General features: G+C 42.0%; 2 protein-coding genes across 5 annotated transcripts in view; one reads left to right on the top strand and one right to left on the bottom strand.

Moving 5' to 3' along the window:
* Positions 1-321: 321 nt before the first annotated feature.
* LOC139375424 (GTPase IMAP family member 7-like) lies at positions 322-7762 on the top strand. Its single transcript, XM_071117201.1, has 3 exons — positions 322-452; positions 2207-2245; positions 5438-7762. The coding sequence occupies exons 1-3, from the start codon at positions 425-427 to the stop codon at positions 6358-6360; spliced, it is 990 nt and encodes a 329-aa protein (XP_070973302.1). The 5' UTR covers positions 322-424; the 3' UTR covers positions 6361-7762.
* Positions 7763-9005: 1243 nt separating this feature from the next.
* The window catches only part of LOC139375423 (phospholipid-transporting ATPase IA-like), a 33326-nt gene continuing 21353 nt past the window's right edge, over positions 9006-20978 (bottom strand). For 3 of the 4 annotated variants that reach the window (XM_071117196.1, XM_071117199.1, XM_071117198.1), the window contains 13 exons: positions 20666-20838; positions 20029-20212; positions 19633-19743; positions 19260-19334; positions 19013-19135; positions 18661-18739; positions 18509-18570; positions 18231-18287; positions 18019-18126; positions 17811-17899; positions 17607-17699; positions 15417-15496; positions 9006-10409 (listed from right to left, as the gene is read on the bottom strand). In XM_071117196.1, the coding sequence (XP_070973297.1) occupies positions 10306-10409; positions 15417-15496; positions 17607-17699; positions 17811-17899; positions 18019-18126; positions 18231-18287; positions 18509-18570; positions 18661-18739; positions 19013-19135; positions 19260-19334; positions 19633-19743; positions 20029-20212; positions 20666-20838 (1338 nt within the window). In that variant the 3' untranslated portion in view covers positions 9006-10305. Of the gene's footprint in view, positions 10410-14806; positions 14850-15416; positions 15497-17606; positions 17700-17810; positions 17900-18018; positions 18127-18230; positions 18288-18508; positions 18571-18660; positions 18740-19012; positions 19136-19259; positions 19335-19632; positions 19744-20028; positions 20213-20665; positions 20839-20978 lie in introns of all 4 variants that reach the window. The other variant, XM_071117197.1, reaches the window with a different exon arrangement.

Below are 20978 nucleotides of genomic sequence, written 5' to 3' on the forward strand. Positions count from 1 at the left end.
ATTTCCTGTTGTTGCTTTTATGTCATGTATAGAGTTTAATGATATCACCTGACATAAAGGTGAGAGATGCAAGAAAGATCGATGTTGATGTGTCTGTAAAAAAGGAGGAGGAAGACAGATGATGACGATGTTGATCATGTTGATTTTTGTAAAAAAATAATTACTAAAATGTTAGGACTATGAAATAGACCTTGTTAACATCAAGTGTTCCCAAAACTGAAAGTCAAACCTCTGCTTTGTACAGGGTTTATATTTGTCCCTCTGCACCTGCATTGAAACATGGGGTTGGCCACAACAACGTCACATGACAGTTCTGATATCATACTGTATATCTATAGAGGAAGGAGTGAGGTATAGTCACGTATAGCCTCGGTGTGTGTAGAATATTATTGCCTTGGTGTGTGTAGAATATCGGAGATAAAGAATGACTGAAAGAATGGCTGAGGACGAGAGTGAGTATTGAACAGCAACTGTACAGTATACATATTTACATTTTGCAATATTATCCGTGTTAAACTGATTCAATGTTGTCATGCTTCCAAATGTACTGAATTGAGTAGTTTAAATTTGATCTCTTATATTGAACATTAAACAGAGCCTGAAGTCAAGCTAGGACCCGTTCAACGCATCTGATTATTGCTGATTATTGATGTATTGCATGTGACATGTATTTCAAATTTTAGTAAGATTTTATTCATGTTTTTTTTTTTTTACAATACAAAACATACACATACAAACGACAACGTACAGACGCACACAAACATCAACTACATCACCTGCTCACATCCCCGTATCCAGCGCCCGTATCAGACTCCGGAACATGGCCTCAAACTGTGCCACCACAAAATATTTCCCCTTGCCAACGCACTTTCAACGTTTAGATAATAAAACATTGACCTTTCCATTGTGTTAACGATGGAAGATTAGTTGATTTTCAGTTTTTAAGTATACGTTTTTTTTTTCTCGAAATGATTGACGAGAAAAGTATCGTCCAATACATCGGGTATTTCACTGCACCCTCATACGCTATGTCTGGAAATATGCAGACAGACACATTAAAATTAGATTTGCATTGTAATACTTATTCAGTCGTTGTTAGTTTTACACTTAAGACACGACTCGTCCGTTGTGCTGTAGAATTTGTGGATTGTGTCTCTTGTATAATACGTTCTATACATTCGTTTTATAGTGGATTAAGCAACATTTTCGTTTGCTGTAATCTCGTTCGTTATTTTCAGCATTCCCTCCAATTTGTGCCAATATCAGATATTTTTATGTCTTGGTAGTTGTACAGTTTACTTATCATATGAACATCCTTTTCTGACTCAAATAGGATTCCCTCAAGATTGCTCTGATGTCCAAAATATTTCAAATAGACATTTCTTGATATTACACTTTTAAATTGCATGTATTTGAAAATATCTACATTGGTCAATCCAAAATGGCTTCTTAATTATGTCTTGGAAATAAATGTATTTCCTTTTACCAAGTCATTTATGGTATGCATTCCTTTCATTTCCACGCGGGCCAATTTATCTCTGAATTCTGAATAGCTATCCAAGGGCTGTTCCATAGGGTTGTGTTTTCAGGGAGTGATATTGGTTCTTGTAGAATACGTTTCATTTTATCCCATATTGTTTTAGTGTTATTAACTATGAAGTTGGTCATGTTCTTAGGTTTATCCTTTGAAAACAGATGCATGAAAATATGTACCCGTTGTTCCTCTTTAGTGCGTTTAACGATATGTTGCAAGTAAAAACCCTGGGTGGCGAGATGATACAATTCCAAACCTGCAAGATTAAAACCACCATTTCCCTTTTTTTATTCTATGAGTTTTATTTGCCTATATAACGTCTGTTATGACTGAGTATACTTTTTAAAGAATATCCCAGGTGGGGTAATTGGTATTACAGAGAATACATGTAAAAACATTGGGAGCCATGCCATTCTGACGAGGTTTATTCTACTTGTAAGATATGTGAAAATTGTTCCATAGAATTAGATCTGCTTTCATATTGTTCAGTAATAGGATAAAGTTACCTTTATATATGTGTTTGTTGTCACTTAATTAAGCATCCTAAGTATTTTATATTTTTTTGTGGTCCACTTAAAATGATTCCTGTATATAATGAGTTATTCTTTTTTTTCCTATTGCCATTATAAACAAAATGTCTCACTGTGTATTATTTTGTCTTACACCATTCAGTTGTTCCCTTGGTAACCCAAGACAAGACCTCCTCTACTGGTGAGTTAATTCATCTCCAAAAATACCACCCCAGATTATAAGGACTTTGATTTTTCCCATTTCCATCAACTGAGCCGATTCAGATCTATACTCAATATACAGCGCATTCAGAAAGTATTCAGATCTATACTCAATATACAGCGCATTCAGAAAGTATTCAGATCTATACTCAATATACAGCGCATTCAGAAAGTATTCAGATCTATACTCAATCTACAGCGCATTCAGAAAGTATTCAGATCTATACTCAATCTACAGCGCATTCAGAAAGTATTCAGATCTATACTCAATCTACAGCGCATTCAGAAAGTATTCAGATCTATACTCAATCTACAGCGCATTCAGAAAGTATTCAGATCTATACTCAATCTACAGCGCATTCAGATCTATACTCAATCTACAGCGCATTCAGAAAGTATTCAGATCTATACTCAATATACAGCGCATTCAGAAAGTATTCAGATCTATACTCAATCTACAGCGCATTCAGAAAGTATTCAGATCTATACTCAATCTACATCGCATTCAGAAAGTATTCAGATCTATACTCAATATACAGCGCATTCAGAAAGTATTCAGATCTATACTCAATCTACAGCGCATTCAGAAAGTATTCAGATCTATACTCAATATACAGCGCATTCAGAAAGTATTCAGATCTATACTCAATCTACAGCGCATTCAGAAAGTATTCAGATCTATACTCAATCTACAGCGCATTCAGAAAGTATTCAGATCTATACTCAATCTACAGCGCATTCAGAAAGTATTCAGATCTATACTCAATATACAGCGCATTCAGAAAGTATTCAGATCTATACTCAATCTACAGCGCATTCAGAAAGTATTCAGATCTATACTCAATCTACAGCGCATTCAGAAAGTATTCAGATCTATACTCAATATACAGCGCATTCAGAAAGTATTCAGATCTATACTCAATCTACAGCGCATTCAGAAAGTATTCAGATCTATACTCAATCTACAGCGCATTCAGAAAGTATTCAGATCTATACTCAATATACAGCGCATTCAGAAAGTATTCAGATCTATACTCAATATACAGCGCATTCAGAAAGTATTCAGATCTATACTCAATCTACAGCGCATTCAGAAAGTATTCAGATCTATACTCAATCTACAGCGCATTCAGAAAGTATTCAGATCTATACTCAATATACAGCGCATTCAGAAAGTATTCAGATCTATACTCAATCTACAGCGCATTCAGAAAGTATTCAGATCTATACTCAATATACATCGCATTCAGAAAGTATTCAGATCTATACTCAATCTACAGCGCATTCAGAAAGTATTCAGATCTATACTCAATATACAGCGCATTCAGAAAGTATTCAGATCTATACTCAATCTACAGCGCATTCAGAAAGTATTCAGATCTATACTCAATCTACAGCGCATTCAGAAAGTATTCAGATCTATACTCAATCTACAGCGCATTCAGAAAGTATTCAGACGCCTTGACTTCTTCCACATTTTGTTACGTTAGTCTGATCCTAAAATCAATTATCAATCTGCACACAATACCCCATAATGACAAAGTGAAAACAGGTTTAGATTTTTTTTGCAAATGTATTAAAATAAAAAACTTAAATAACTTATTTACATATATATTCAGACCCTTTGCTATGAGACGCAAAAATGTGCTCAGGTGCATCCTGTTTCCATTGATCATCCTTGAGATGTTTCTACAACTTGGAATCCATCCGCCTGTGGTAAATGCAATTGATTGGACATGATTTGGAAAAGCACACACCTGTCTGTATAAGGTCCCACAGTTGACAGTCTATGTCAGAGCAAAAACCAAGCCATAAGGTCGAAGGAATTATGCATTATTGAAGGTCCCAAAGAACACAGTGGCCTCAGTGGAAGTTTGGAACCACCAAGACTCTTCCTAGAGCTGGCTGCCCGGCCAAACTGAGCAATCAGGGGAGAAGGACCTTGGTCAGGGAGGTGACCAAGAACCTGATGGTCACTCTGTCAGAGGTTCAGAGTTCCTCTGTGGAGATGGGAGAATCTTCCAGAAGCACAACCATCTCTGCAGCGCTCCACCAAATCAGGCCTCTATGGCAGAGTGGCCAGATGGAAGCCACTCCTCAGTAAAAGGCACATGACAGCCCACTTGGAGTTTGCCAAAAGGCACCTAAAGGACTCTTAGACCATGAGAAACAAGATTCTCTGGTCTGATGAAACCAAGATTGAACTTTTTGGCCTGAATGCCAAGCGTCACGTGTAGAGGAAACCTGGCACCATCACCACGGTTAAGCATATCTTTCTTTTCTTTTGTGTTATTGACTGTACATTTGATTATGTGTAACTCTGTGTTGTTGTTTATGTCACACTGCTTTGCTTTATCTTGGCCAGGTCGCAGTTGTAAATGAGAACTTGTTCTCAACTGGCCTACCTGGTTAAATAAAGGTGAAATAAAAAATAAATAAATATTGGTGGCAGCATCATGCTGTGGGGTCGTTTTTCAACGGCAGGGATTGAGAGACTAGTCAGGATCAAGGGAATGATGAATGGAGCAAAGTACAGATAGAACCTTGATGAAAACCTACTCCAGACCTCTAAGGACCTCAGACTGGGGCGAAGGTTCACCTTCCAACAGGACAATGACCCTAAGCACACCCCCAAGACAACGCAGGAATGGCTTCGGGAAAAGTATCTTAATATCCTTGAGTGGCCCAGCCAGAGCCCGGACTTGAAACCGATTGAAGATCTGTGTAGGGACCTGAAAATAGCTGTGCAGCAACACACCCCATCCAACCTGATAGAGCTTGAGATGATCTGCAGAGAGGAATGGAAGAAACTCCCCAAATACAGGTGTGCCAAGCTTGTAGCGTCATTCCCAAGAAGACTCTAGGCTTTAATCGCTAGCAAAGGTGCTTCAACAAAGTACTGCGTAAAGGGTCTGAATACTTATGTAAATGTGATATTTCAGTTTTTTATTTGAAAATACATTGGCAATTTAAAAAAAAAAAAAAACAGTTTTTGCTTTGTCATTACGGTGTGTAGATTGATGAGGGCGAAAAAAAATGTAATTAAAATGCTGTAACATAACAAAATGTGGAAAAGGTCAAGGAGTCTGAATACTTTCCCGAATGCACTGTACCTCTCTAAGGAAGAATAAAACAACAGAACATCTTGTAGTGAACAGTCCTGTCTTTTTAGATTTGTTTAGGATTGTTCTGGTGGGTAAGACTGGAGCAGGGAAGAGTGCAACCGGAAACACCATCCTGGGGAAAAAGGTGTTTGAAGTGAACGCCTCTCTTAATTCTGTGACAGACAAGTGTTACAAAACAATTGGAGAGGTTTGTGGGATGCGGGTGCATATTGTTGACACTCCTGGCATCTTTGACACAGTGAAGACAGATGAAGAAGTGAAAAAGACAGTAGGGGAGTGTGTCAATTTGTCTGTTCCGGGACCCCACGCATTCCTGCTGGTGATCAGGCTGGGGGGGAGGTTCACAGAGGAGGAGAGGAACACCGTGAAGTGGATCCAGGAGAACTTTGGAGAGGACGCTTCATTGCACACACTCTTGCTGTTCACCTGTAAAGATCAGCTGAATGGTCAAGAAGTGGTCAACGTTCTGAGAAAGTCCAAGGACATCCAGAAACTTCTCAACACCTGCGGGGGCAGATATCACTCGTTCAATAACAACGATAAAGACCCCACTCAGGTTACGGAGCTTCTGGCGAAGATCAAAGACATGGTGGAGAACAATGGAGGAAATTACTACACCAATGACATGTATGAGAAGGCTCAGAAAAAGATCAAAGAGGAGGAGGAGAAGAGGAAAGCGGAGGAAGAAAAGCAGAGGCAGGAGCAGGAAAGAATCATAGAGCAAAGAATAAGACAGGAGGGAGTAGAGAAGGGGAAGAGAAAGATAATGTTCTTTGTGATATTGTTTGTTGCTATTCTGTTATTCATAGGAGGGGTGAATTTAGTAGCTACTTTAGGGGGAACTGTGGGAAATGCTATTGGAATAACATTCATTATTGTAGGAGTAGCAGGTGTCATAATAGCAGGTGTCATAATAGCTAAGATTTTCAAGACACAAAGAAGTGGAGCTGGCACACTTGCCTCAGTGTAAAATTGGGCCTGTTCCAGACACATCTGAAACCTGGCACCTATGAACCTAATGAGAGCCAGGCGGAGCTGTGCCCTTGCAGCTTTGGTTTTTCCACATTTTTTATTATAAGGAATTTCTTTGGTCCACATACATTTTTCCAACAACACAAGTAATCAACTGCAAAATCAGACAACCCCATTGTGGAATTGTTTACCTATTCAATTGGTCAACTTGTCGCATTCTATTTGAGAAAATAATATTTATCTTGAGGCGCTTTCAAATTGAGAGAGCCACAAGGAAAGAAACTTGCATGCCCCAGTCATTGCACAACATTCAGCTTTGATGGCTACTGTTAAAAAGAGGAGGATCACAGCTTTCGAGTGCATCTACATTTTATTTCTGAACTCCAGAAAATGTGCGGACTGCACCCTATTAAAACCTGAGTTTTTAGCACCAGCTGGGATGATCTGTTTTAGAGCTCGCCAATGGCGTTGAATGCATAGGGGAGACCGATGCTATATGTAACTTGAATGAGTGCCAGTGGAATGTTTTTTTTTCGGGGACATTCAATTCATCAATACATTGCTAACTAGCAATAAGATAAGGTTTATAGTTTGTGATCTAGCTAATGATATAGCCACTATATCATCAGCTACAGGTAAAACTTGTTATTGATAAATAGCACACCTGCTTGCTAATATGAACCAATATGTTATTGGATCATTTCTGGAGGGGGTATTTATATTTTAGATGGTGACAGCATAATTGCATTTTTATTCATTTTGGAGTAGAATCCTTTTGAAAAGTCCCCAGAACGGACCTTCGTTCTACAAAACGTTTTTTAGGTCCCTCTGCGACCTTGCCACCATTGCTACAAAAAAATCCAGGGAAACACTTACCAATGTTTTAGTTGTTACAACTTACTTTTGTTTACCACTTTGTTCAATTATTCTTTAGTCCTTTAACAGTGCCTTCATTTTCATAAAATAATAATGAAAATATTTTGGGTGTAGAAGCTTAAATAGCAATGAAGTTACCAAATAAACATCCCTGTGTGTACATGTTTACTGAACCTTTATTCAACTAGGCAAGTCAGTTAATGAACAAATTCTTATTTACAATGACGGCCTAGCCCGGCCAAACCCGGACGACGCTGGCCCAATTGTGCGCCGCCCTTTGGGACTCCGATTCACGGACGGATGTGATATAGTCTGGATTCCAACCAGAGACTGTAGTGACACCTGTTGCACTGAGATGCAGTGCCTTAGACCACTGCGTCACTCATGTTAGTAAAAACAGGAATTCATAATTGTTTTTGTTAACAAAAGGGAATTATGAAATGTTTGTGACTTTAGCTGAATTTCCAGTGGAATATGTTTTATATATGTTTTTTTTATATATGTTTTATATATCTAGTTGCACAATAAAAAGTGAAACTGTCTCTGTTGTCTCTATAACGGGCACATGTTTATATCTCTTGATCTATTTGACTCCGAAAAGAAAATGGCACACTTGCTCAGGGATATGAGTCTAGCTAACCCACGTGATATATCAGACACTACTGGCCTGATTTTGATTCAACTTGGGTGAATGTGTCTTGCCGTAGAGATCCGCCATTTACAAAATTACGCTGATTGGCCCAAGGTTGGCGCTGGGCCATTCGTGGGGGACAATCCGCCATTTACAAAATGACACTGATTGGCCCAAGGTAGGCGCTGGGCCATTCGCGGGGGACAATCCGCCATTTACAAAATTACACTGATTGGCCCAAGGTTGGCGCTGGGCCATTCGTGGGGGACAATCCGCCATTTACAAAATTACACTGATTGGCCCAAGGTAGGCGCTGGGCCATTCGCGGGGGACAATCCGCCATTTACAAAATTACACTGATTGGCCCAAGGTTGGCGCTGGGCCATTCGTGGGGGACAATCCGCCATTTACAAAATTACACTGATTGGCCCAAGGTTGGCGCTGGGCCATTCGTGGGGGACAATCCGCCATTTACAAAATTACACTGATTGGCCCAAGGTTGGCGCTGGGCCATTCGTGGTGGACAATCCGCCATTTACAAAATTACACTGATTGGCCCAAGGTTGGCGCTGGGCCATTCGTGGGGGACAATCCGCCATTTACAAAATTACACTGATTGGCCCAAGGTAGGTGCTGGGCCATTCGCGGGGGACAATCCGCCATTTACAAAATTACACTGATTGGCCCAAGGTTGGCGCTGGGCCAATCGTGGGGGACAATCCGCCATTTACAAAATTACACTGATTGGCCCAAGGTTGGCGCTGGGCCATTCGTGGGGGACAATCCGCCATTTACAAAATTACACTGATTGGCCCAAGGTTGGCGCTGGGCCATTCGTGGGGGACAATTTACATTGTTTGTTTTTCTCAAGTGCGTACATTAGCATTGAACGAAACAATGAATGTTCACACTACAAAAGTGAAACTAAACTACTCTGGTACAGGTTCTGGGCTAAACATGTGGTTGGACATTGACACATCTTGAACAAGCTCAGCATACCTCCAATTCAATAAGCACACACTGTTTATACAGATATGTGAGTGAGGTACACTTGTATACTCATCAATATTGTTATAGTGTTAAAAATATCTGTGAAAAGTGTGAGCAATGAAATCTGAGTGCACAGACTAGAAGAAAGGTTGCATTTGAGTGTTGCGGTGGTTTTATTCAGTAGTCCCTTTATGCATCTGAGAATGAAATATTAAATAAGTTATAGAAAAAGTAAACTTGTTAAAATTATGAATTCTTCTTTTTGACTCAAGGAACATAAGAACACATTAATACATTTTTTTTTTCTCTGAACAAAAACCAAGGTATATTCCAGCTTTTACGGACATGCAGTTTGAGTGGTATTTCTGTTTCCCCAGAAACACTCTGAAACATTCATCCCTCACACTCACTCACACAACATAGATACAATTCAAATGAACAAATTAATGCATTCTTCTTTTTCCCGGTCAGTGAGAGAACATTTGCATTGCAGTGAAAAGAGCCATGGACGGATTTTAAACCATGCAGGAGAAGAAGAAACACATGCACACACGCTATATCATTACACTACTGCATGAGAGAAACTCTCTGAAAGGCACTGTTGGGATGGATTGACTAGAGAGAAACATGGAATGCAAGGAATCTTTCAGAGATATAATCTTAAAATGAGAAGCCCATCATCAAGTCTTAACCCGTAGTGCTTACTCGCGGTATCATTCTGGAGTGCAAATGACTACATTCAAACCCCCATTGGTTACACACATTACTCTTTGGCAAGCAACATCACAGGGTTTCCCATTCTCTTACAAATGTCAGGTTTAGGGATGATTCGTGGATCGTTTTGGTCCAACACTGCTCTTTATGTGGCACGTACATCTTGTTCGAGTTTGGTCTTATGCCACACCAAAAAATAAAATATGAGACGTTCCCTCTTCCAAGGCCACCCGTTGCTTAGAATGGGAACTCTTCCACATACAATTATAAAAACAGGTCAAGTCTTCAGGACAAAGACACATTAAAAAGTCAGTGCTTGGGGACAAACCAACAGTGAAAACACTTTCTGTAAATGTCATCTTGCAATGTTATTTTTTTTCTCTCTTCGGTGCTTTCCAGAAACAGCCCTTAGCTCCACCTCCTGCCTCCTCTGCACTTCAGTAGATCTGAAAGATAGGTCAGGTATAACCAATATGACATACATACCACCCCCCCTCGAGGGGAATTTGCCCCATATTGTTGACACCTATCCAGTCTTCTCAGATCAACAGAAGTTCCTCAGGAGGTTATGGGTTTTGGGGGTTGTTTCTGGATGGGGCCTTCACTCCAGACTTTCTGGTGGAAGTTGACCGGCCTCACTTTGTGAGGTGACTTCCTGTCAACCTCCTCCAATGGGGATGGCTGAGTGCAGCATGTGATAGGGGGGCATCGCTGAGGGGGAGAGGAGAGGCTTCACCACTGGGGCTGAGCAGGCCTCTGCTTGGTGGTGTCGTACGACCGGATTACGTCAGACTGTGACACCGCTCCGTTTTCCTCCTGAGAGAAGGCATAGCCGTCTAAGGGAAAACAAGCACATGATACTTATATATAAAAATCTCAGACGCCATTACAAAATCTCACGCTGACCACCTAGTGAGAGTTTCGAAATAAGGATGTATAACCCCACCCATCTCAAAGGGCTTGTTCAGCCGACAGCCTACTGACTGGTCTACAATAAATAACTACTCATTATTATTTGTAGATCAGTAAGTCTGTCACAATTTACCCACAATTCAACACAGGTGCAGTCAAGTCGAACACACACAAATCCTGTAGCAAAGTTTGTTCCCTTCCCCTCGATAAAATCCAGGCTACACACGAAGCACTACTGCACACAGTACATTATCACACAGTACATTATCACACAGTACATTATCACACACTACATTATCAGAAATCCAGGACAGTTAGAACAACAACCCACAGCTAAGTTAGACATATAGATCTAATAACTCAATATTAGGTGAAGATAAACGTCTAACACAGGATGTGATGGATTAGGGAGGAACACAGGATGTGAGTCAGACTAGGGAGGGTTCCAGCAGCTACCTACACAGTGCCTTCAGAAAGTATTCAGACACTTTGACCTTTCCCACATTTTGTTAAAATTGATTAAATTAAATTGTTTTCCTCATCAATCTACACACAATAATAAAAAATAATAATAATAAAAAAGCAAAAACTGTTTTTTAGAAATACCTTATTTACATAAGTATTCAGACCCTTTGCTATGAGACTTGAAATTGAGCTCAGGTTCATCCTGTTTCCATTGATCATCCTTGAGATGTTTCTACAACTTGATTGCAGTCCACCTGTGGTAAATGTAATTGATATGACATGATTTGGAAAGGCACACACCTGTCTATATAAGGTCCCACAGTTGACCGTGCCTGTCAGACCATAAACCAAGCCATGAGGTTGAAGGAATTGTCAGTAGAGCTCCGAGACAGGATTGTGTCGAGCAACAGATCTGGGGAAGGGTACCAAAAAAACATCTGCAGCGTTGAAGGTCCCCAAGAACACAGTGGCCTCCATCATTCTTAAATGGAAGAAGTTTGGAACCACCAAGACTCTTACTAGAGCTGGCCACCCGGCCAAACTGAGCAATCGGGGGAGAAGGGCCTTGGTCAGGGATTAAGAACCCGATGGTCACTCTGACAGAGCTCCAGAGTTCCTCTGTGTAGATGGGTGAACCTTCCAGAAGGACAACCACCTATGCAGCACCCCACCAATCAAACCTTTACAGTAGACGGAAGCCACTCCTCAGTAAAAGGTACATGACAGCCCGCTTGGAATTTGACAAAAGGCATCTAAAGGACTCTCAGACCATCAGAAACAAGATTTTCTAGTCTGATGAAACTAAGATTTAAGTCTTTGGCCTGAACGCCAAGCGTCACGTCTGGAGGAAACCTGGCACCATCCCTACAGTGAAGTATGGTGAACGCCGCATAATGATGTGGGGTGGTCTTTCAGCGGCAGGGACTGGGAGACTAGTCAGGATCGAGGGAAAGATGAACGGAGCAAAGTACAGAGAGAACCTTGATGACAACCTGCTCTAGAGTGCTCAGGACCTCAGTCTGGGTCAAAGGTTCACCTTCCAACAGGACAACGCAGGGGTGGCTTTGGGACAAGTCTCTGAATGTCCTTGAATGGCCCAGCCAGAGCCCGGACTTGAACCCAATCTAACATCTCTGGAGAGACCTGAAAATATCCAATCAAACTTGAAAGAGCTTGAGAGGTTCTGCAGAGAAGAATGGGAGAAACTCCACAAATACAGGTGTGCCAAGCTTGTAGCGTTATACCCAAGAAGACTTGAGGCTGTAATCGCTGCCAAAGGTGCTTCAACAATGTACTGAGTAAAGGGTCTGAATACTTATGTAAATGTGATATTTCAGTTTTTATTTTTAATAGATTAGCAAACATTTCTAAAAATCTGTTTTTGCTTTGTCAATATGGGGTAATGTGTGTAATGAGGGGAAAAAACAACCATTTAAATACATTTTAGAATAAGGCTGTAACGTAACAAAATGTGGAAAAAGTCAAGGGGTCTGAATACTTTCCGAATGCACTGTACACTACATGACCAAAGGTATGTGGACACCTGCTTGTCAAACATTCCAAAATCATGTGCATGAATAAGGAGTTGGTCCCCCCTTTGCTGCTATAACAGCATCCACTCTTCTAGACTTTGGAACATTGCTGCAGGGACTTGCTTCCATTCAGCCACAAGAGCATTAGTGAGGTCGAGCGATTAGGCCTAGCTCGCAGTTGCCGTTTCAATTAATCCCAAAAGTGTTCAGATGGGGTTGAGGTCAGGGCTCTGTGCAGGCCAGTTCTTCCACACCGATCTCAACAAAGCATTTCTGTATGTGGACCTCGCTTTGTGCATGGGGGCATTGTCATACTGAAACAGGAAAGAGCCTTCCCGAAACTGTTGCCACAAAGTTGTAAGCACATAATCGTATAGCATGTCATTGTATGCTGCAGCGTTAAGATTTCCCTTCACTGGAACTACGGGGCCTAGCCTGAACCTTGAAAAACAGCCCCAGACCATTATTCCTCCTCCATCAAACTTTACAGTTGGTACTACTGCGTTCTCTAGGTAGCGTTCTCTTGGCATTCACCAAACCCAGATTTGTCCGTCAGACTGCCTGATGGTAAATCGTGATTTATCACTCCAGAGAACTGCCCCAGAGTCCAATGGCGGAGAGCTTTACACCATTCTAGCCGACACTTGGCATTACGCATGATGATCTCAGGCTGTGTGTGGCTTCTTGGCCATGGAAACCCATTTCATGAAGCTCCCGACGAAGCTCCCGACGAACAGTTCTTGTGCTGAAATTGCATCCAGAGGCAGTTTGGAACTCGGTAGTGAATGTTGCAACCGAGACGATTTTTACGCGCTACGCGCTTCAGCACTCGGTGATCCCGTTCTGTGAGCTTGTGTGGCCTAACACTTCGCGTCTGAGCCGTTTCTACTTCACAAATACAGCAGGGTAGAAATTTTACAAACTGACTTGTTGGAAAAATGGTATCCTATGACGGTGCCATGTTGAAAGTCACTGACCTCTTCAGTATGTCCATTCTACTGCCAATGTTTGTCTATGGAGATTGCATGGCTGTGTGCTCGATTTTATACATCTGTCAGCAATGGGTGTGGCTGAAATACCCGAATCCACTAATTTGAAGGGGTGTCCACATACTTTTGTATATACAGTGCCTTGCAAAAGTATTCACCCGCCTTGGCATTTTCCCCTCCAAAAATTTGCATTACAACCTGCAATTTAAATGGATTTTTATTTGGATTTCACATGACATACACAAAATAGTCCAAAGTGGTGAAGTGAATTTTTTTTTACTTGTTTCAAAGAATTCAAAAAAATTAAAATGGAAAAGTGGTACAGAAAAAAATAAGCAAAGATGTTTGGCCTGTGGGAGACTCCCCACACATATGGAAGAAGGTACTCTGGTCAGATGAGACTAAAATTGAGCTTCTTGGCCATCAAGCAAAACGCTATGTCTGGTGCAAACCAAACAACTCTCATCACCCCGAGAACTCCATTCCCACAGTGAAGCATGCTGGTGGCAGCATCAACCTGTGGGGATGTTTTTACATCGGCATGGACTGGGAAACTGGTCAGATTTGAAGGAATGATGGATGGCGCTATATACAGGGAAATTCTTGAGGGAAACCTGTTTCAGTATTCCAGAGATTTGAGACTGGGACGGCGGTTCACCTTCCAGCAGGACAATGACCCTAAGCATACTGCTAAAGCAACACTTGAGTGGTTTAAGGGGAAACATTTAAAATGTCTTGGAATGGCCTAGTCAAAGCCCAGACCTCAATCCAATTGAGAATCTGTGGTATGATTTAAAGATTGCTGTACATCAGCGGAACCCATCCAACTTGAAAGAGCTGGAGCAGTTTTGCCTTGAAGAATGGGCAAAACTCCCAGTGGCTAGATGTGCCTAGCTTATAGAGACATTCCCCAAGAGACTTGCAGCTGTAATTGCTGCAAAAGTTGTCTCTACAAAGTATTGACTTTGGAGGGGTGAGTAGTTCTGCACGCTCAAGTTTATTTATTTTTGTCTGTTTCACAATAAAACATATTTTGCAACTTAAAAGTGGTAGGTATGTTGTGTAAATCAAATGATTCCAGGTTGTAAAGGCAACAAAATAGGAAAAATGCCAAGGGGGTGAATACTTTCACAAGCCACTGTATAGTGTATATCCTAACACAATTCATATCCTACACAATAGTTTCTTCTCATATTAAGAACAATTTCTATTCTTCTAGCCCACAGGTCCATCTATTCAAACTACAGGGACGATTCTAACCACTGTCAAAGCTCTATGACTCCAGGGAAGTTTACCTACTTTACACAGATCCAACCTTGTGAGGGGCTCACTAACCTTCACACCTCGAGTGACAACGACAATCTCACCCCCTCCATGCCTGCATGTGTATGGAGGCAGTGAGGGAGGGACACATGGCATTGTGGGAAATGTAGTCAGAGTGTTGTCAAAGACGGTACAGTATGAAGTTAGACAAACGGATTCTCCAATAGAAATCCCCGATCACACTTGTAGGCGATGTCATGGCGACGTTGGCTAGCAAAGCTCATGCGTAGAAGCACGTCATCGGGTCTAACGGTCTTCTATCTATCCCATGTGCAGGCCATCAATATCAAAAGGCACTCCTTCAATATATAGTTGTTTTTTTTTACTAAAAGAAAAACATGTCAGTTTGTCACCTTCACGAGGTTGGAGTAATAACATGGTTCAACTACTTAAGACATTGGCTCCAATCTAGGTTGTGCCTTTAGGATGAATTTTACACTTCTCTGATTGACTTCTCAAACCCCGGCCTGGTCTGTTTGGTTTGTTTCGCAAGCGTTTCCGGACGTTTTGTGATGTTGCGCCTTCTGGGTTTAGACACTGTCATAGATGGTGATGTTTTACTGTACTACAGAAGGAAGAGGACAGGTGTGAAGCACCACATTCTGTAAGGCGTGTGACTTACGTAGCATGTTCTGAGGGACGGAATCTGTGCTGTATGCCGACGATATGCTGTTCTTCAGGAGCTGAGCTCTCTCTGACAAGCTACACACACACACACACACACACACACACACACACACACACACACACACACACACACACACACACACACACACACACACACACACACACACACACACACACACACACACACACACACACACACACACACACACACACACACACACACACACACACACACACACACACACACACACACACACACACACACACACACACAGAGAGAGAGAGAGAGAAGAGTACATCAGAGAAACAAAAAGCATGCACACATTGACTCTGTACCGGTACCCCCTGTATATAGCCCCGCTATTGGTACAGTGCCTTGCGAAAGTATTCGGCCCCTTTGAACTTTGCGACCTTTTGCCACATTTCAGGCTTCAAACATAAAGATATAAAACTGTATTTTTTTTTGTGAAGAATCAACAACAAGTGGGACACAATCATGAAGTGGAACGACATTTATTGGATATTTCAAACTTTTTTAACAAATCAAAAACTGAAAAAATTGGGCGTGCAAAATTATTCAGCCCCTTTACTTTCAGTGCAGCAAACTCTCTCCAGAAGTTCAGTGAGGATCTCTAAATGATCCAATGTTGACCTAAATGACTAATGATGATAAATACAATCCACCTGTGTGTAATCAAGTCTCCGTATAAATGCACCTGCACTGTGATAGTCTCAGAGGTCCGTTAAAAGCGCAGAGAGCATCATGAAGAACAAGGAACACACCAGGCAGGTCCGAGATACTGTTGTGAAGAAGTTTAAAGTCGGATTTGGATACAAAAAGATTTCCCAAGCTTTAAACATCCCAAGGAGCACTGTGCAAGCGATAATATTGAAATGGAAGGAGTATCAGACCACTGCAAATCTACCAAGACCTGGCCGTCCCTCTAAACTTTCAGCTCATACAAGGAGAAGACTGATCAGAGATGCAGCCAAGAGGCCCATGATCACTCTGGATGAACTGCAGAGATCTACAGCTGAGGTGGGAGACTCTGTCCATAGGACAACAATCAGGACAATAGGACAATTGCACAAATCTGGCCTTTATGGAAGAGTGGCAAGAAGAAAGCCATTTCTTAAAGATATCCATAAAAAGTGTCGTTTAAAGTTTGCCACAAGCCACCTGGGAGACCAAACATGTGGACCAAACATGTGGAAGAAGGTGCTCTGGTCAGATGAAACCAAAATTGAACTTTTTGGCAACAATGCAAAACGTGGCGTAAAAGCAACACAGCTGAACACACCATCCCCACTGTCAAACATGGTGGTGGCATCATGGTTTGGGCCTGCTTTTCTTCAGCAGGGACAGGGAAGATGGTTAAAATTGATGGGAAGATGGATGGAGCCAAATACAGGACCATTCTGGAAGAAAACCTGATGGAGTCTGCAAAAGACCCGAGACTGGGACGGAGATTTGTCTTCCAACAAGACAATGATCCAAAACATAAAGCAAAATCTACAATGGAATGGTTCAAAAATAAACATATCCAGGTGTTAGAATGGCCAAGTCAAAGTCCAGACCTGAATCCAATCGAGAATCTGTGGAAAGAACTGAAAACTGCTGTTCACAAATGCTCTCCATCCAACCTCACTGAGCTCGAGCTGTTTTGCAAGGAGGAATGGGAAAAAATGTCAGTCTCTCGATGTGCAAAACTGATAGAGACATACCCCAAGCGACTTACAGCTGTAATCGCAGCAAAAGGTGGCGCTACAAAGTATTAACTTAAGGGGGCTGAATAATTTTGCACGCCCAATTTTTCAGTTTTTGATTTGTTAAAAAAGTTTGAAATATCCAATAAATGTCGTTCCACTTCATGATTGTGTCCCACTTGTTATTGATTCTTCACAAAAAAATACAGTTTTCTATCTTTATGTTTGAAGCCTGAAATGTGGCAAAAGGTCGCAAAGTTCAAGGGGGCCGAATACTTTCGCAAGGCACTGTATATAATGCTGCTCTTTAATTATTTGTTATTATCTTATCTGTTACTTTTTTTTCTTCTTAAAACGGCATTGTTGGTTAAGGGATTGTAAGTAAGCATTTCACTGTAAGGTTTACACTTGTATTCGGCGCAAGTGACAATTTTTTAAAATAGTATTTTCTCAATACAGTTAGACGGTATAAAAATACCTTTTCCCATGAACCACTACTCCAGGGTCCTGAGCCTTAGACTCCAGCTCCTGCACCTCATCAACCAGGTTCTTCCAGAAAGACCTCTTTACCCTGAGCGAGAGAGAAGAGAGAGAAGTAAATTCTATTATAGAATGAAAGGGCTGTGTAAAGAGTAGTTGTTCCTCTGAAGCTAGCACTGTATGTATTAAGGTCTGGACTCACACTCTGAACGCCACGTCAAACAGCAGTGAGGTGACGGGGATGAAGAGGAGACTCATCCAGAACACTCCTGAGGTGAACAGCATCTCTGCCTGCAACACACAAACACACACACACAAATAGTAAGTTTGCTTCTGTGTTGCTTATTGTGCAACATATTTGTCCAACAAATGCATATTGTTGAACATAGATAGAGTGATCCGTACTTTACCTGACCAGACATGTCTGGTGCAATAGCTATAACTGGCCACAAGGTGGAGTAGAGCCAGAAGAACAACACCCACAGGAACACACTGCCCCAGATGGCTATGTGACTGAACTACAGAGGGAGCAACAGAGCAGGTCAGGAAAAACATCACACTTTGCAATTGTTTCTCATCGTCATATTCTGAATGACAGAAATGGGAAGCCTACTGAACCCACCAGTGTCCATGACGAAGTCTCCAGTCCAGCTTTGAGACAAACGGTTATCACCACAAACTGGAGGACGGAGAAGAGAGAAAACAAGTCACTTTACCAGGCAACATTTCATGAGGATATAGAAAATCAGGAGGTGTCGTGTCTCTATCGAAGTCTTGCTACTGTGTGTATACTAAATTCAGAAACAATTTTACCAAAGTGTTTTCAGATATTTCATTGAGAGCTGGGAAGACTATCCAAAAACAAACCAGACCTTTATTTTGGGCATGCAGTCAACCTACCGTGTAAACCATATTTCCTAAGAGAAGATAGTCTGGAGTCTTCCCGTTCCAAGACACAGTATCTGGAATAAAAGAAACCAAACATGCAGGACTGTTTAATACTAGAACGGACCGAGACAGCTGGACAGACGGGACAGAAACACACAGCGTACCGTGTTGGAAGATCAGCAGGGGTAGCCAGAAGAGGATGACAGAATGGAGGAGGCCGTTGAGACAGTGAGCCCAGAACACCTGCAGTGGGACAGGGGGAAACAAATGAACCAAGAGGGCTTAGTTCCAACTTCCACATGGACCTTAAGTCCCTAATGCTATAAACATTTTGATTGTGCAGGCATCTTTGAACATTTGGTAACATGCCCAAATGTTGAAATGTGAAGAAAGAAAATTTATTATGCAAATGTTACACGCCCAAATTCGTCCTGCTCACGATTGATAAATGAGAAAGGCCCCTCGTCTCCTTTTCACAAGGCAATAATGACCGGGGTTAATGGGTGGAGGTTGTACCTTGGTGTTGAAACCCAGTGCGTTCTGGGAGGTCTTGTAGAGTTCTGGGTATTTTAGCATGTTCTCTTTCTTGCAGCAGCGCTCAAATATACCCAGGGCCAGAGGAGGCATCGCTGTGAAGATCTATCACACACACACACACACACACACACACACACACACAAAAGTGAATCAGTCGTATTTTACCAGGGGGTAAATCAGGGAGAACTCCATGTAAGGGTTGAATAAGGAGTGTACACACACTTACCACATTGTAAAGACCAATGCACCAACGTTCAAATAGAATCTGACCAGAGAACCCGTTCACGATCGCAAACCAGATCTAAAAAAAACAAGATGAATGAGTGACTGAGGTTCTCTATTACACACTGACATCCATGTTGATCTCAAAGGGTTGCAGAATTATGGGAACTTTCACAAAATCCCAATGAGACATTATCCTGGTTGGAGGATTTCCTGCTTATTCCTTCCTAATTCTGGGAATCTTCCAACGGGGACTTCTGGAAACTCTAGATCTTTAGTGAAATTGACCAGAATTGTGCGGCCCTACTGAAGCAGCCCTACTTAAGCAGCCCTACTTAAGCAGCCCTACTTAAGCAGCCCTACTTAAGCAGCCCTACCTCTATGATGTACAACACTATGTTCTTGTAGAAACAGTACAGGATGCATTTGGACACTCGGTTGTAGTTCCACGCCCCATGGACTAGAAGCAGATTCCTCAGGTACTTAAACTGAAAAGACAGGGAACGAAACAGAGAGAGACATAAAGATAGAGACATAGACAGAGAGACATAGACAGAGAGACATAGCGAGACAGAATAGCGAGACAGACGGAGCGAGACAGACGGAGCGAGACAGAGACCAGATGCCACGTATTAGGGTTAGGTGATATCCACAATATCATATCGTCGATTTGCCCTTGTTAAATAAGGCCATAAATGATATTATTGCCCCCTAAAAACCAGCCCTGAAATACATTCAGAAGTAATGATGTGTTAAGGTGATAGAGGGGTTACCTGGGCGATAGAGTAGTCGGAGGAGTTGGCGGCCTGCAGGCCCTCGTTGCCAGAGATGCCCACGCCAACGTGAGCCGTCTGGATCATGCCCACGTCGTTGGCACCGTCACCGACGGCCAGGGTGATCACCTTCACCTGCCTCTTGACCAGGTCCACCACCTCCGACTTCTGCAGTGGAGACACCCTGGGCACACACCATGATATTGAATCATCACTGAATATGATTGTTTATAGCAGGGCTCTCCAAACCTGTTCCTGGAGAGATACCGTCCTGTAGGTTTTCACTCCAAACCTGTTCCAGGAGAGATACCGTCCTGTAGGTTTTCACTCCAACCCTGTTCCTGGAGAGATACCGTCCTGTAGGTTTGAACTCCAACCCTGTGCATGGAGAGCTACAGTCCTGTAGATTTTCAATCCAACCCTAAACTAGTGCACCTGATTCTAATAATTAGCTGAATCAGGTTAGTTCCAACTGGAGTTGGAGTTAACATGAGGGTATCTCTCCAGGAACAAAGTTGGAGTGAATACAACGACAGGAGGGTGGTTCTCCAGGAACAGGCCTGGAGTGAACACCGACAGGAGGGTTTCTCTCCATGTTCAGCAACAGTCTGAATGGAAGGGTCCTGTGATTGGCTACCTGCAGCATATGACGGCCTTGCAGGATAGGGCCAGGTCCAGGAAGTACTGGCGCACCTCGAAGCTGAGGGCGTACTTCAGCGTCTCGCCATCCATCACCAAGGCAACGTCGTTCTCCCTGTGGAGCGCCTCTCCCAGCATGCCACAGTGATGACTCAAAGCCGCTCGCGTCCCCTAGGATATAGTAAGTTATTGAATGAATGCCATTTAGCAGATGCCTTTATTTTTTTTATAGCTTTTTCTTTCTTTTTTTTAACCCCCTTTTCTCCCCAATTTTGTGGTTTCCAATTGGTAGTAGTTACTGTCTTGTCTCA

Source organism: Oncorhynchus clarkii, chromosome 19 (genome assembly GCF_045791955.1).
Source record: "Oncorhynchus clarkii lewisi isolate Uvic-CL-2024 chromosome 19, UVic_Ocla_1.0, whole genome shotgun sequence".
NCBI lineage: Eukaryota > Metazoa > Chordata > Actinopteri > Salmoniformes > Salmonidae > Oncorhynchus > Oncorhynchus clarkii.